General features: G+C 40.3%; 1 protein-coding gene across 3 annotated transcripts in view; it reads right to left on the reverse strand.

Annotated features, from left to right (window-relative positions):
• Positions 1-18,146, reverse strand: part of LOC149536813 (uncharacterized) — a 57,466-nt gene that overhangs the window by 24,999 nt on the left and 14,321 nt on the right. For all 3 annotated transcript variants that reach the window (XM_089804654.1, XM_089804655.1, XM_089804656.1), the window contains exon 4: positions 11,620-11,709. In XM_089804654.1, the coding sequence (XP_089660780.1) occupies positions 11,620-11,709 (90 nt within the window). The remainder of the gene's footprint in view (positions 1-11,619; positions 11,710-18,146) is intronic.

Below are 18,146 nucleotides of genomic sequence, written 5' to 3' on the forward strand. Positions count from 1 at the left end.
ACCATTGACAGGCCTTACCAAGAAAGGGGCCTTCACATGGACAGAGGCAGCTCAGAGAAGCTTTGATCATTTCAAGAAGGTGATGTCATCATGTCTAGTACTAGCTCTACTAGATTTCACAAAGCCATTTGAGCTTCATTGTGATGCATCAGGAGATGGGATCGGAGCATTCTTGATGCAGGAGAAGCATCCCATTGTTTTTGAGAGCAGGAAGCTCTGTGGAGTGGAGAGAAGCTATTCCATATATGATCGAGAGATGTTGGCTATAATGCATGCATTGGCTAAGTTTAGGTCCTACCTAGTTGGGGGAAAGTTTGTTATCAAAACCAATCACAACAGCATCAAATACTTCATGAATCAACGTGATTTGAATGATAGACAACAGAAGTGGATCACAAAGTTGCAGGCTTATGACTTTGACATTGAGTTTGTCAAAGGTAAGAAGAATGTGGTTGCAGATGCCTTATCCAGGAAGCCTCATATTTGTGCTCTAGCTGAGATTACAGGAGTTCTAAGAAATAAGATCACAGAAGAATATGCGAGGGACATTTGGGCTTCTGGAGTAATTGCAGGCACCATACATGATGATCGCTATGTAGTGTTGGATGGGTTGATAAAGTTTCAGGGCAGGATATATTTGATTCCTTCATCACAGTATAAGTAATATTGAAGGCATTTCATGATGCACCTACAGCTGGACATCCAGGGGTCTTTAAGACCTACAGGCAGATCCGTGAACGGTTCACATGGAAAGGGCTCAAGGATGATGTTCAGAAGTATGTCAGGGAGTGTACAATTTGTCAGCAGAATAAGGGAGAGCACACATATCCTGCAGGGTTGTTACAACCTTTGCCCATTCCAAATAGGAAATGGGAAAGTATTTCCATGGACTTCATCACCGGGTTACCACGAGTACAAGAGAAAGATTGCATCTATGTGATAGTTGACCGATTGACGAAGTTTGCTCACTTCTTTGCTATTTCATCCACTTATACAGCAGCACAGGTGGCTGATCTTTTCTTTAGAGAGATATTCAGATTACATGGGCTACCTACTTTCATTGTTAGTGATAGGGATAGTAAATTCATAAGCACTTTTTGGCAAGAGCTGTTTAGGTTGTGTGGTACTGAACTTACACCTAGCACTAGTTATCATCCACAAACAGATGGGCAGACAAAGATTGTGAATAAATGGGTGGAAGGATATCTGAGGAACTATGTGACTACACAACAGAGGGCTTGGGTCAAATGGTTACATATGGGGGAGTACTGTTATAACACCACTTATCATATGTCCATTAAGATGACTCCATTCATGGCACTGTATGGTTATGAAGCACCTAGTTTCATGGATCTAGTTTTGGGAGATAGTAGAGTGCCCAAAGCAAAAAACTTCTTGCAGGATAGTCAGGATATTTTGAGGGTGCTCAAGGAGAATATACAACAAGCCCAAAATTAGCAAAAATTGTATGCTGACCAGCACCAGATAGAGCGTAGTTTTGAAGTTGGGGATATGGTTTATTTGAGGCTACAACCATATAGACAGTCATCACTCAAGAAAAGTGGAGCAGAGAAGTTGAAGCCTAGGTTTTATGGCCCCTACAAAGTGATCCGCAAGGTGGGTGAGGTTGCTTATGAGATAGAGCTTCCAGAAAATAGTCGGGTGCATAATGTGTTTCATGTGTCAAGGCTTAAGAAAGCTATCGGACAAAGAGTTGTGCCTTCAGCAGAATTACCACCATTAGATGAGGAGGGGAAGCTTGTATTAATTCCTGAGGCTATTCTGGATACTAGGGAAAGGACTCTGTGAAGCAGGTTGATTAAAGAATCTTTAGTCATGGAAATATCTGCCAAAGGAAGATGCTACTTGGGAGAGTGAGCAGGTGCTACAACAAACAAGACTAAGATTGCTTGAGGGCAAGCAATTTCAAGGAGGGCGGACCTATAATGTTCCCATGTTTTAGCCTTCACGTTCTCCAAAGTCTAAGTGGAGGATAAGAAAATTAAAGTCATTCAATTAAAATTAAAAGGTGACTTTGTATTAATAGCTTCTAGGGTTTGTATTAATTATTGGAAGAATGGAAGCCTCTCCTGATTTAATTAATTATTGCCAAGGAGGAATTTCTAGGGTATGCATTAACTATTGGAAGGAGGAAGCTTCTAGCTCTTGCAATTAATTAATGTTTTATTTCCTTCCAGAAGGATGAAAAAGGATAAATAGGGCTGAAAGTCTCATTGCTGAGCATCGGATGATTATAACTCGCATTTGATAAGAGCTTGGATGTGTGAATCACACTCTTTTTTGGCAATAGGTGTTTACCGTACAGGTAAAGAAGTCAACACATACAGACAATAATAGCAGAATAGCAGAATTATATTCGCAATAGTAGATGAATGATGATTTACAATGATCCCAAACGGGATATAAATACTACTGCCGAACCTTCCCGAAGGAGTCCGTCAGCCACCATTATTCTATCCGTTACAAACTATTTACCGCCGGACCGTCGGCTACAGAAACACCGCCGGACCGTCGGCTACAGAAACATCGCTAGACCGTCGACTATAGGAACACCGCCGGACCGTCGGCTACAGGAACACCGTCGGACCATCAGCTACAGAAACACCGCCGGACCGTCAACTACAGAAACATCACCGGACCGTCGGCTACAGAATACAAAATACTGCCGGAACCATCTAGTCGGCTAACACCATCCCCCCCAAAAAGAAAAGTCGTCTCCTGACGACTGACAAAATATCTGAGACAAATTAACAAACAAAATACATTAACAAAGTGACTACAACAAGAGAAATCTGCTTCTGTCACATCACTTCCACACTCATCTCGTTACATCTGTAGCCTCTGCTAACACAATACTGTCTCCTTAAGCTGACCTTGATAGCCACCTTTGCTGCTTTCTCTGATTCCAATTCCTCGGTACCCTGAGCCCAGTGTCACTGCACTGCCTCCAACTGGATGATCAGCTCCTCCCGAGCTCTCTACGCATCCACCAAGATAGCCTCACAGCCAACACCTGCTCCCACTGCCTCTGGCAAACAGAAAGTCCATGCCTACAGCAACTTCAACTCTTCTCAACTGGTCAGACTCCCACGACTGATATCCGCCACGATTGGGGGTCCAGGGGGCAACGCCCCCGGCAGGGTCGAGGGGCAGCGCCCCCGCGGGGTCCTGGGGCCCGCGTCCTACTCCACGGCCTTTTTGTCCTCACTTGCGGCCTTCCTGGCATCACCCACGGCCTTCTTGTTCTCCCCGCGGATCATTAGTTTCAATTCCTCTCTCTTCCTTCGTGATCAAATTTTCGCTGACCGCCACTACCCACTCATAAACTTCTGTGCACTTTTGTAGGAAGAACTAAACGAGGCAACCCCCTCAATTGAGACGCCCTTATCTGCCTGTGTGAAACTAGAGCTTGACAAAAACCAATTTCCAACTGTTCGTCAAAGAATTTCCATACCCTGTTTCATGGCTCTGAATTTACCGTTGGCTTGGAGATCGCTTGCTTGCTGCATTTGCTTAAAAATTTCCAAAGCTGAACCCTGCAAATCTGACAATGATTGCGTCCCCTGAGACAACATTTGCTTCAGGCGTTTCTTCAACGGAAGCTTTTCCGTCTTCTCAAACGCCCGCGGAGCTTTATTTCTTCTTCGTCGCCCGTGGGGCTTTATTTTCTTCGCGGAAGCTGTTGCCCGCGGGGCCTCCGTTTGGTGTTGTCCGCGGGTAGACTTGCCCACGGGACCTCCGGCAGGTGTTTCCCGCGGGGCCTCTGGCAGGTGTTGCCCGCGGGGTCTGACTTGCCCGCGGGGCCTCCGGCAGGTGCTGCCCACGGGGCCTCCGGCGGGTGTTGCCCGCGGGGTCTGACTTGCCCGTGGGGCCTCCGGCAGGTGCTGCCCGCGGGGCCTTTCCGCAGCCTTTTTTTTTTTTTTGTTTTGTTTTTAATCTTCTTTTTCTTTTTTCTTTTTTTTTTTTTTTTCAAATTTATTCCTAAAAGAAATCAAATAACAGAGGTACCTCCATTTTGCCTCCAGGCGTCGCCATTCTGCAACGACGACGGAGTCAGGTGGCCATCCTGTGACAGCGACGGAGTCTTCCTGGCACCATATATTTTGAATTTGGATCTGTTGACTGCCGGAGGTACCTTCTGCTTGTCCAGAGTTGATAATCTGATCGCTCCATTGTCGCTGACCTTCCGAATCTGATATGGTCCAACCCAACTACCCTTAAACTTTTCCACTTTGATTTCATTTTGACTGTCGTACGCCTTACATTTGTTTTGTGCCAACCCCGTCGCCCACTGTGCCTGCGGTCGTCGCGCAACTGGATTATTTCCTTGTTGTTGGTGCCCTTCTACTAATTTTATGCTGCGGTGTAACCTTTTCTTTCCACGCGGTCCATTCACCATATACCGGATAGTGGGATTTTTCATTTTTCTGTGTTCAGACTGTATGTTCTTCCCCTCAGCTTCAACCATGGCAGCTTTTCCTTCTTCCACTTCCCTGCATTCCTCCAAACATTCGTTTTCCTCCTTTTTCTCATCTTCGTCGACCGTTAACATATTGCAACTCGGAAAGAGTTCGTAGTCTTCTATCTGCCAGTGGTAAAGGCCATTCACCGAGTTCAGGTCGTTGTCATTCGATCCTCCGTCAAGTCTCAATACTCCTTCATCCGGTTCCATTCTCCTCTTTCTTTCGTCATCACTCTCGCCTTCACTGTCAAAATCTGACAATGCTGCCTCCTCGCCAACCATTTGCGTGTACAGGTCAATTATGAATCTTTTGCCTCCGCGCTCCATTGATAGGGTATTGCGTTTCCAATCATGTTTTACTTTTGCTTGCACCAACCAATCTCGTCCCAAAATAGCATCATAGTCTTTTCTTTTTAATGGAATGACCACAAAATCCAATAAAAATGGTTGCCTACCAATTGTTACCGGTTGCGCTTTCAGAATTCCCAACGGTTTGATTCCATGTTGGTCTGCCGTGAGCAACTGAAATGCAAGTGGCCACAGCGTCGGCTTTCCCAACTTCTTCCAAGTATCCTCCGGTAAGACATTCACACCGGACCCTCCGTCAACAATTGTCTCTGTCAAAACATTTCCCAAAATCCCCATCTCAACGACCGCTAGATGCCGTCCGGAGGTGAGTGCCAGCAGCATTGGGTCTATTGCCGTCACTTCCCTACTGTCCCTTCCTGTGTCCTCTGTTTCTTTCGGAAACGGTGTATGATTCAGAATGGCCGTCCATAACTGGGGCATTGTGAGAAGGAGGTCACTTATCTTGACCGATATCTCTGTTTGTAAGATCTGTCGTACAATGTTTTGTTCTGCAAAGTTCCTTGCCAAGGTGCCGGTAATATCCTTCAATTGAGATGTCCCCGCCGACGATGCCTTTGCAATGTTCGCCTGCACTTCCCCCACTTTTCTCTTTTCCTCCACTTGCCTCCGTGTAATTGCCAGAACTTCTTCCTCCTCGGCTCCAACAGTGATCAAGTTCACTCCGGATTTTGGACATTTTGAGTCATCGTGATCGCCGGGTCCGCACCATCGGCACAATAGTTGGGGTGTATTTGCTGTTGGACATTCCCGCGCAAAATGTCCCCACAAGTTACATGCTCTGCACTGAATAATTGGTCGTCCGTTTGCATCATACTGAATCCGGCTTCTGCTTGTATTGGTATTATTATTGTTGTTATTTTGTCCACACCGATTATTCCTGTAGCCTCCAGATGTAGCGCCGACGGCATTCGTGTTTCCGTTGCTACATGACGGGGAGGCCTCCTTTGTAAGAAGCAGCTGCGGAGATCCTCTTGTTTTCATGTTAAAGGGGCAGTCCTTTGTCGAATGTCCCATGATCTGACAGATGTCACAGAATTGGTTCTTCGGACACGATCCTTTAGTATGACCGTCGGTCTTACATTCCGTGCACCACAATTCATTACCTTTTGGCTCTTTTTGCATATTTTTAAACTCCTTCATCATTCGAACCATATCCTTCTGTAAGGCATGAACCTTTTTGTTACTACCTTCGTCGTCGCTGCTATCATCCTCCACGAATTCATCATCATCAGAGTCAGAGGAGCTGGTTTTCTTCTTCTTTGTCTTTTGTGCACTTTCAAGGTCGAGGGCTCTGTTGTAAGCATCGGCATATGATGACGGTGGCACAATTTTCATTTTCCTCCAGTTTCGAGCATAGGCCGTCCACAAACCACCTTTTCTGCAATCCGTTCGCTGGCTTGCTTTCCATTTTGTTTATTAAGTCTTTCAATCTCCTAGCGTAGACACGAACAGTTTCGTGCTTCCCTTGCTTGGTATTGAAAATTTCTGCTACAATTTCATTATCATCCCGCAAGAGTTTAAATTCCGCCAAGAATTCCTTTTTAATGTTATCCCATGTATCCAGCTTCTGCGGATCCATATCCGAAAACCAATCAATCGCGACACCCCGTAGGGTTGCCGAAAATTGCCTGGCCCATTCGTCGGCATCTGTGATTCCATTTGCCCGCCAGATCGTCTCACATGTCTTACAATGTTTACCGTACAGGTAAAGAAGTCAACACATACAGACAATAATAGCAGAATAGCAGAATTATATTCGCAATAGTAGATGAATGATGATTTACAATGATCCCAAACGGGATATAAATACTACTGCCGAACCTTCCCGAAGGAGTCCATCGGCCACCATTATTCTATCCGTTACAAACTATTTACCGCTGGACCGTCGGCTACAGAAACACCGCCGGACCGTCGGCTACAGAAACATCGCTGGACCGTCGGCTACAGGAACACCACCGGACCGTCGACTACAGGAACACCGCCGGACCGTCAGCTACAGAAACACCGCCGGACCGTCGGCTACAGAAATATCACCGGACCGTCGGCCACAGAATACAAAATACCGCCGGAACCATCCAGTCGGCTAACAATAGGGGACGTTCATTCTCTGTTGTAACATTCTAGACGTCATTCCCTTAGGGTTTGGCCTTTGGAATACATCTCTTTGTACTTGATTGCAGCATTTTTAGAATTAATATAATTTCAGTAGTTGGTTCAGCTTTTGGGCATTCCTAGGTGTCCATTACACACAGAAGTGAGGTGTGGCCTACGAGATAAAGCATCTGCTACAATATTTTGTGTCCCCTTAACATATGTGATATCAAAATCATATGCCTGTAACTTAGTCACCCACTTCTGCTGACGATCATTCAGGTCCCGCTGTCCCAAAAAGTGCTTCAAACTATTATGATCAGTTTTAATACAGAATTTGCTGCCCACAAGATACTATCTGAATTTGGCCAAGGTATGCATGATGGCCAGCATCTTCTTATCATATATGCTGAATGATTTCTCGGCCCCTCTGAGTTTCCTACTCTCATAAGCTATAGGATGTTTGTCCTGCATGAGTATAGCACCAACTCCCTCTCCAGAAGCATCACATTGAAGCTCAAATGGCTTCGTGAAATCAGGCAATGCTAATACTGGGCATGTAGTCATTATTTCCTTGAACTACATAAAACACTCCTGTGCCTCCCGAATCCACACAAATGCCCCTTTCTTCAGCAAATCTGTCATGGGCGCTGCATGTTGTGAGTAGCCATTAACAAACCTGCGATAGAATCCACATAGACCAAGGAACCCTCTTAACTGTGTAAGGTTCTCTGGTGGTGGCCAATCAACAATAGCATGGATCTTTTCAGGATCCATTCGCACTCCTTCCGCACTAACGATGTGTCCAAGATACAACAATTCTGTCATCCCCAAATCACATTTGGACTCCTTGGCATACAAGGACTCGCTCTGTAAAATGCTTAATACTGTCTCCAAGTGCTCTAAATGTTCCTTCCATGTCCTGCTATAGATCAAAATATCATCAAAGAACACTAGCACAAATTTCCTCAACTAATGGTGGAAGACCTTGTTCATAGTGGACTGGAAAGTGGTAGGTGCCTTAGTCAAACCAAAAGGCATGACTACAAACTCAAAATGACCGTAATGACATCTAAAAGCAATTTTTTCAATATCCTGCTCTCGAACTCTGATCTGGTGATAGCCTGATCTCAAATCAATTTTTGTGAAATAACAAGCCCCATATAATTCGTCTATCAGCTCATTGATGTGTGGGATGGGATACTTTTTCTTTATATTTCTCTTATTCAACACCCTATAATCAATACACATTCGTAGAGTTCCATCCTTCTTTTTTACCAAAACAACAGAAGATGCAAAAGGTGACTTACTTGGTCTGATGTGTCCCATTGCTAGCAACTCGTTGATGGTCCTCTCGATCTCATCTTTGAGTTGTTTTGGGTGCCGGTATGGTGTAATCATGACAGGCTTAGCACCTTCCTCCAACTTGATAATGTGCTCAATACCTCTGTCTGGTGGCCTACCTGGTGGAATCTCACTGAATACCTTCCCATACTTGATTCTCAATTTTTGAATATCTGGATGATATTCAGTTTTATGTTGCTCCCCCTGGGTAGGCATCAAGGCACATATTGCTGCCCATTCTATATTATTATGCCTGGATAATCTCTCCAACCGCCTAAATGAGATAGTCCTAACATCACCATTACGGATAGCCTTCAGCACATGAGTCCTGCCATCCACCACGAATTGTATCTCCATATCCTCCAATCTCAGGGTAACCTCCTTCAAAGAATGTAGCCATTGCATCCCAAGTACTATGTCCATGTCACCCATGTTGACCACATGATAGTCTGCCTTAAACTCATAGTTGTTTAGGCGCAAAGGTAGATCTCGCACCATCCTATCACAACGAAGAGTATATCCATCAGCTACCTTAACTCTTAGTCCCTTGAACTCCTCAGTAATGAGTCCACGCCTCTCCACAAATTGTGCATCAATGAAATTATGCGTGGCACCTGTATCCAACAGAGTAATAATCTTTTGTCCTGCCAAGACTCCTCGAAATCTGAAAGATCCCTCTCTTTGAATACTAGACAGACGTGCCTCTTGTAAATGTATCTCTGGAGCCTCTTTTTTCTCAGCACTATCTACCTCTTGTTCACCCTCTACCTCATCAGGATCCTCATCATGGTGCTCTGAGATGTCTGAATCTGAACCTTCATAATAAGCCCACATCACCCGGTTAGCCTTCCCCTTAGGCTTCATAGGACAATCATGACCAAACTCATAGGGACCTTTGCAAAAGAAGCATAGCTTCTTCCTACGCAAGTCATTAAGTGTTTCCTTATCCCAAGGTGCAGCTAGCTTGTCTTTTGAGTCACTAACCTTCTCTTTACCCTTGTTGAATTCCCCTTATCTCTAAATGATGAAGAACCCTTTGAACTAAACCGGTTTGATGGAGCTGCAAGTTCCATACTGCGGGCTTTCTTCATGGCTTCCTATAATGTAGGAGGATCAAAGGCCTTTACCCACCCCTTGAGTGGTTCAGTTAATCCCTCTATGAATAAAATGACTAGCCTCCTTTCTAAAATGTCAGGCACCATCACTGTAAGCTTCTGGAAGTCATTGATAAATTGTTCTAAGCCTCCTGACTGTCTCAACTGGGCTAACTCCCGGAAATAAACTTCAAGATTTTTTTTATCAAACCTTTCTATCAATCTATCGACAAACTCCTGATAAGTGGTTACCTGATTGTGTTGCAATGTGATCATGCCATGTGTCCACCAATCATGTGCTGCCCCATCTAAATGTAAAGTGGCATACTTGAGTGCTTCAATTTCTGTCATAGTCTTCAGAGATAGGAAAGTATCCACCTTATGAATCCAAGCACGAGCAGTCATTTTTCCACTGCCATCAAATGTGGGTAATACCAACTTGTTGGTGACCTGTTGCAACTCACTGTGTTTATCTACTTACTTCTGCCTGGCAGCTCTATAGTTCAGGTACCTATCAAATGTCCATCCATCCTGTACATATTCTGGTAATGAATCCCACTCATTCCTCACTTGTCGGAGTTCATCTACAATATTTGTTACCATAGCATCAGGTGTTCGTGCTGGAGTTTCTTCTCTAAATGTAGGACGTGTGGGTCTATCAGTTGTTCCAGATCGTGTCCTATGTTGTGATCCTGCTATGCTTCTATCATCCTGATCATGATTATTTCTCCTATATTCCCCAATCAAATGTTGCACCATAACCATCATTGCCTGTGTACTTGCCTCTATTGACTGTAGAAGCCTCTCTTGTTGCTGTAAAGTCTCATCATCTCGCACACTTCTGGATGGGCTTGGAGAATGTCTCTCAGCCATATTCTTAGTTATGCGGGTTCCTTTGTAAACTAAATTAAATGGGGGCTGGGTAACCCTATCAGGCTGGTAGGAAACTGCTCTGATACCACTGTAATGACCCGTACCAATAGGCCACTAAACTAACCCTAGATTTAACACACTGCTAAAATATATTGCTGAAATAAAAGAAATAATATTCATTCAATGAAAACCAAATGTTTTTACAAATGATATGGCAAATTTCAGCGCCAAAACATTATGACATAGCACATTACAGAGAAACCCTAACTGGCTGTATACAATTGAGAACTTGTTGCAACTACAGATTGAAAAGAAGAACCTGGATTGATCAAATACTGGAGACTGACTGCTGAAGATGATATGGTGAAAGTGCAACTCCAACTAAAACTCCAAATCAGCAATTAAGCACACAAATGAAAGGACTGAAATATCCTTCCCACAGCTGCAATAATTCAGGTGATCTCTCACACCCTCAAAATTGCGTACCAATTGAGAGTTTTAGTTCTCAATGGCCAATTGTGACTATTTGCAGAAACCCTAGGCTCCACAACGCACATAAGCAAAAATCAATAATAAGTCTCGATGATAGGCAATGAGCCCTCAATGCCTATTTATTCTTTTTTCCTTGATAGGTCGGCCTCCCTTTTTAATTTTTCCTCCGCTTCTTCCAGCAACCTCTAGAAACTTTTTTTATTTAATTTATAACGTTACCTTGTAATATATATTTTTTAATTGATAACCGTATAATTAATTCCTCCCAAAAAATTTTAAAAATGGGACATTACACTATTTACGATTTTACATTGTTAAGCTGTTTCTCCATTTCCACAACTTATCTCATTTTTGTGTTTGACTTTGCAAAGCTAGAAGTTTTATGTTTTCAATCTAAATAAATTGATTAGTTTTTTGTCCTTGTGTTTGGCCAAAGATGACTTTTGAACCTACTATCTGCATCATACTCCTCAACTCCAGTTTCGAGATACTAAATTGTTTCTCCCATTTGGGGTCTTCTGAATGAGCATAAGTGAAGACCCGTCCTCATTCTATGGGAAAGATGATCTTTCAGAATCCTAATAATTTTTTCTATGGTTGTTCAAAGGTTCAAAAACTAAAGAATATATTAATTTCATTTCTTCTAAGTGTTGTAGCTAGGTTATCTAATATGTTTTCAATGTATGGTGAGAATGCTATCTTATCATGTTTACTATTGTTTGTGTCTTTCGTGAAGGGACCTCTGTATTCCTTGTTTGCCAGTTTTTTGCATTTCAATATTTAGCAAGAAAAAAATGAAATTTTCAATATACTACCTATAAAACATAACTACATAGTTCAGTAAACTGTTTTGAATAAGGCAACCTACCATACCTTACAGTAAATATTACCTCTGGTCTCAAAGTCCCAGCATCAGCAATAGCTGCAACATCCCCACCACGAGGATGACCATGGTTTATCCACCTAATAAAAATCTCGAAGTCAGAAATTTCATATGACATAAACAAAAGATAATCAATGTCCATATAAATATTTCAACATTTGAACAACGGAAGATACAAAATAAGTATACAATTTTTTATTATATAAGGCATATATCGAGTCCTTCAAATTTTGATTTAGTGTCAAAAGGTGAATCTTGTTGTCTATTTAGGATAGTATAACACAAATTAGTAAATTCAGTGGAGTGATTCAAAAAATTATCATTATGCAAAAACAATAAGGTCTAAGTAAATCATGGTAAGAAAATTTAGATACTGCTGCTTCTTATTGAATTTTCACAGGAAGAAAAAGAATATTCTAGAGACAAAGCTTATGTTAATTTGGCAACTGAGTTGAATAACAGCAGATGCTTCTAAATCAGTTTGTTTAACATGTGCTTTGTATAGATGATGAAATTTTGGTAAACAGTTTTATACACTCAGTGGTACCATAAGATAATGTATACTTTCTTAACATTGCTGTGAAAGTGAGTAATTATGACCTTTTCTTGTATATCACCAATAATTAAGTGAGAGAATGGTTTAACATCGATATGCAAAATTCACAATCCAAAATTAAAAATGGGTGATTCCAGCCTTATTATTAGTATAAGATAATTATCCATGGGGCAAGTATACATGCATTCGAAGCCTTGACCATCAAGCAAACCAACTTGGGGTGGGGTGCTTGAAGAGGGAACTAGTACTGCTGCATCTCCCTACAGTCAACTAAAAAAGTAAATTATAGCTTCCTCACAGATTCATAATTAGATAAATAATTGATACAATCATGTAGCATACCAATCAGTAATCTAAATAATATAGATTGCTGCTCTTTCTTGAATTATACTCAGAATCAGATTTCCTTATTTGATCCCTCCCCTAGTGCATTTGTTCTCCTTGTATCTTCAAATGAGGAAGAGTCACACCTCTTCATCACACGATTGTCTTTGCAGGAGTAACAACCCTTATAATAGTTTAATTTTGATTAAATTTTCTTTCATTGTAGGAAATTGCTGTCCTTCAAAAAATTCTTTAATTTGTAACTCACTTTCTCTATGAATCGCTAGCAACTTTTGTTTTAATCAGCCTAACTTCTACTTCTAAGGTCTGCAATCATGATTCAATATAGGCAGTATTTTCTTGTAATTTCTGGGATATTACTTCTATCAAAGCTGTGATCCGGTTGCCTCTTTGGCAGGGCATGACACTTCGACATCAAAGTGACCTATTGGAAACTCATCTTTGAGATATGATATATCAAATTTGGTTCCCTTTTGTAAAATTAGTACTCTTAATATTGCTATAATTAGCATATGGAAAGAGACATCTGACTTCAAATATTCTCTGATCAGCGAAAGATAGATCAAAGACATTTACATCAATGATAGATTGAACTCTTTTAGATCAATTATAAGTAGACTAGGAACACTGAAAATTATTTTTAGAATTTTTCTAGTACATATTTAGAGAGCAAGCAAAATGTCTCTCATAATGGTTTTAATATGATCCACATCGCTCCACTGTGATTGATTATAAAAATAAAAACATTTTTTGCATTTGATCAATTCTGGAAGAGGGTAAAGTTTATGTGAATTTGGATAAGGCAGATTGTGCAGTTTGATCACACATTACTCTAGCATCCCTATGTAGGTCAGAGAAAATGTGGAATGGAAATTAAGCTTTCTTCTTTGTTAGTCATAGAACTTTTGCAGGCTTGACCTTAAGGTGATTTGTGACATTCTCTTCCTTTTCTTTTGCAGCATTTGGTATTTGGAATGGACAGAAAAATCGCGCTCCCAAGAAATGTGAGCCAAAATGCAAGACTCCTGTTAAAAACCACATTAATGTAAAAAACCATCACTATTCATAGGACTCATTAATCCAAAATGTGAATTGTAAAAATCATTAAAATTAGTCAATCAAATTGGTTATCTGCACTTCTCAGTTCAGGAAACTAAATACAAGCTTGAAACATGTTTTTGACCTCATTAAGGAAGAGTTGATGATGGCAAAGATGGATATTCAATGCAAGTATAAAGCAGAGACCAAAATAATCAATGGGGTAATGTACTACATCTTTGCCACCAAGAATCACAAATAATATTGTACATTGACAAGACTTTGAGAATCAAGATACAACTGGGAGGTGGTTATTTTTCATGGCAGTTTCATTTGTGTTAATGGCAGTTGTGCATGTGGACGTTTTTCATTGTCACAGAAATTGTGCATACCACATGGTGGTTATGCGTGATGTCCATTAGATTTTTTATCATTTCAATTTTCAAACAGGAAGAAAAGTAATGAAAGAAAACACTCTTCAAGTTGTTTAATGTTTGGGTTATCATGCGAGTCCATAGATATAACTCAAGATTTCCTGGAAAATGGGGGAAAGTGAATTCAAAGGCAGCAGAAAGCCATTGAATCATTACCAAGAGAGAAGTAAAGGGGTCACTGAGGTAGATGATGACTACAACAGAAAACAGAGGCAGTCAAGTATGTTGAACAAGCAAGTAATCCACATCAAGGCAGGATGGAGAGAAGGGTAGAGATGCTAGCAAAGCTATAATGCATTTGAGACTTTAAATCAAGCAATTAACTTGCAAAAACAAGCAAGATTATAGTGGAGATGAGGATATATAGCTCAATTCTTTTGGATTTTTCCCAAATAGAGTTTTTCCAAGGTAAGCTTTTTGTTTATCTCGTACTTTCATTTGCGTGCTGATTTATTTGCTTGCTTATTACTAGTTATTCCATCCAAAATAAATGATTCATGATCTCAAGCACCTGAAAAATAATGAGAACAATTTGCTCAATTGATAATATATTAATAACATAGTTACACTGCCTTGGGGGACAAGGGGGCGACGGAAGGAGGGGACAAGTTTCCAAGACGGGGGAGAGAGGGGCCTTAATTTGGGGACGGTGGGGACGGCGGGGGAACGGCAGGGGGATAGCTTCAGGGGACAGGAGGGGTTGTATATACTATACATATGGTACTTAAAATGCTAGTTATGAAAAAATATATTGCAATATAAGATATAAAGATGTAAAAGAGTAAATACTTGAGCATTGTATTGTATTGGATCATCAAACATTTAACATAAATAGTCGAATCAGCAAATAGTCAACACCGGGATGTCCCTCCATCCTTGGTGGAGGTGGTGGACTCTGGTGGCACAACTGGCGATGGGGAAACCGAGTCCCCAAGTCCCGGGTGCGTCCCTGTATCTACGACGTGGTACAAAAACAAGGGAGACACGTCCACATGTTACTATGATTAATAAGCATAGTGACTGCTCATAAAATAAAATAGAAATTGATTTCAATATCACATATATGAAAGAAGCAACATGCTGATTTGTTGCAGTCTTGTGCATGTGACAGAATGGTGAAAAGAGGGATACTGAGATGAAGATTTGGGTTCAATTCCCCAAGAAACTATCATGTGCGAGTTATGGGATGTTCGTGACTTACATTAAGTGCTCTCACTTTAGTGAAAAGGTGCACGTGAGATGATTCGACAAAGTGGGTCCCTCTGTGTATTGGAGGCTATGGGAGTCTTACCCCACAGTTTACTAATAAAAAACGTACTCTTTTGTTGCACTACTATGATACCAAGATAAAGATCTAGGTTCAATTCCCCAAAACTATCAAGTGTGAGTCTGGGATGTCCATGCCTTACATTAAGTGCTCTCACTTTAGTGAAAAGGTGCACATGAGATAATCTGCCAGAGTGGGTCCCTCTATGTATTGGAGGCTATGGGAGTCTTACCCCACAGCTTACCGATAAAAAAAACATACTCTTTTGTTGCACTACTATGATACCGAGATGAAGATCTGGATTCAATTCCCCATGAAACTATCAAGTGCAAGTTTTGGATGTCCATGCCTTACATTAAGTGCTCTCACTTTAGTGAAAAGGTGCATGTGAGATGATCTGACAGAGTGGGTCCCTCTATTTATTGGAGGCTATGGGAATCTTACCCCACAGCTTACTGATAAAAAAAAGTACTCTTTTGTTGCACTCCTATGATACCGAGACGAAGATCTGGGTTCAATTCCCTGAGAAACTATTAGGTGCGAGTTCTGGGATGTCCATGCCTCATATTAAGTGTTCTCACTTTAATGAAAAGGTGCATGTGAGATGATCTGACAAAGTGGGTTCCTATGTGTATTGGAGGCTATGGGAGAGTCTTACTCCATAGCTTACTAATAAAAAAATATACTCTTTTGTTGCACTACTATTTATTTGGAATAAAGAAGACATGGTATGATGTGAGCATGCATACACTTGTAAAATAAATATGTGATAGAGACGGCAGACAGAGCTGTACGAACCATCAATTTACAGTCTTAGCCTGCTATTTCAAGAGCATAAAATATTAAAACAAAAGATAAAGATAAGTAAATACATGTTGGTGAATCATACATCAAACTATCCATCCATATTATATCGATGTGAAGAGAAGAGATGGTTAAGAAGATTCTGTGGAACTCCAAATGTTTTGCCACTTGGAAGCCAAAGCAAGGTAGAAGAAAAGCACAAAAACAACCAAGGAACTTAAATAGGAGAAAGTTCCTCTATTTTTTGTTTCTGTTGAGAAAGAAGAGACCGTGTAAAATATAATTGTTGGGATCTTTAACCATTTAGTTTTTTTTGTAAGAGTAACCATTCTATGTTATATGTTGGAGGAAGTAATCCATCACCAAGTACCATGAACGCTTTAGGAAAATGAAGAACACAATGTTCCACAAGGTCTCTAGGATAAAGGAATGGATTTAGGGACAGCAATTTTTTTTCACAAAATTTGGGGAAATGGCTATTCAAATAACCTACAAATATTAATTGCATAAAATGGTAAAACAAATTGCAATAAATCCTCTATATAATGTTGAATAATTTACAACTAAAATGATGCTGAAATTTATACACTAAAGTATGACGTTTTGCATTAGAGACGAATCTTAATATGTACTCCCCTTATCTTGAGTGGACATACCATTATTTAATACGTCATTGTTAGACTCAGTACAATCCCCATTTGCACTATTGAAATCTCCATTTTAATCATACTATAAATGATTTTGAGCAAGTTTTTGGACTGTTTTTGTAGATATTTTAAAAATGAGAAAACCTCTTGCCATTCATCATCCCAAGAAAAGTATGAGACTCTACATTATTCACCAAAGTATCCTTAGATGCCCCCCAAAGGATAAATACATAGGAATGTTCCCTTCTCTAAATACATTAAGGATCCAATAATCTGCCTATAGTAAGTAGGATCCGTACATTCAGATTTGATCATATCATCCTTCAACTTGTGTAAATTGACTTCCATAGGAGTAATAGCTGGTTTACATTCCATCATTCCAAATTTTGTCAAAATATTGACAATATATTTTCCCTGATTTAGAAAAATGTAGTTATCCTTTTGCCAAACTTCTAGTCCTAGAAAGTAGTGAAGAAGGCCTAGATCTTTCATATCAAATTTTGTTGTTAGTTCTTGTTTGCATTTCTTTATAAGATGTTCTTCACCTTTTATCAACAAATCATCAACATATAATACAAGAATAATCATATCATCACCATCTATAGTTAGGATCAGCTTCATTTTTAGATTATCCTAACATCGTTAGATAGTTGTCCATTCTTTCATACGATGCTCTGGGAGCCTATTTGAGGCCATACAATGCTTTCTTTAACTTACATACATGAGATTTTTTGTCATGAGTGTAGAATCCTTCTGGTTGCTTAATATAAACTTCCTCTTCAATTTTACCATTTAAGAATGATGTTTTAACATCCATTGATGAACTTTCCATCATTTGGATGTTGCGATAGCCAAGATAGTTCTAACTAAAGTGTATCTAGCAACTAGCGCAAATGTTTCTTCATAATCAATACCTTCTTTCTAAGAGAAACCTCGTGCTACAAATCTAGCTTTGTACTTTTCAATGCTGTCGTCAAGTGCATGCTTGATTTTGAACAGCCACTTAAAAGAAACAACTGATTTGTTTTTAGGTCTGGGTACAATATCCTAGACATCATTTTTTAATATAGAATTATATTCTTCAATCATTGCTTCTTTCCAAGGTTGGCTTGATAAGGCTTCTTCAACATTTGAAGGTTCTATTTTTATAAGTTCAGTTAATAATGCAACATAACATGACTGGTTTCTTGTTCTTTTACTTTCTCAAATTACTTCATTAAGTTCAACATTATTCTCTTCTATCATTTTTCTAGCCCAAAGTGGTCTCTTTTTATTGTTAACATTTTCAGAATCCTCAGGATTTAGTGGTAGACAAGGGTTCAATATCACTCTCCCTCTTAATTTTTGTTGTGCAATTTTTATCTATTCAGAGACAGGTTCTGTAGGTGATTCATCACTATTTTTAGAAAGATTGAATGTGACATCT

Source organism: Cupressus sempervirens, chromosome 10, assembly GCF_028749045.1.
Source record: "Cupressus sempervirens isolate cs-2001-9-10 chromosome 10, ASM2874904v1, whole genome shotgun sequence".
In the NCBI taxonomy this organism is placed as follows: Eukaryota; Viridiplantae; Streptophyta; class Pinopsida; order Cupressales; family Cupressaceae; genus Cupressus; species Cupressus sempervirens.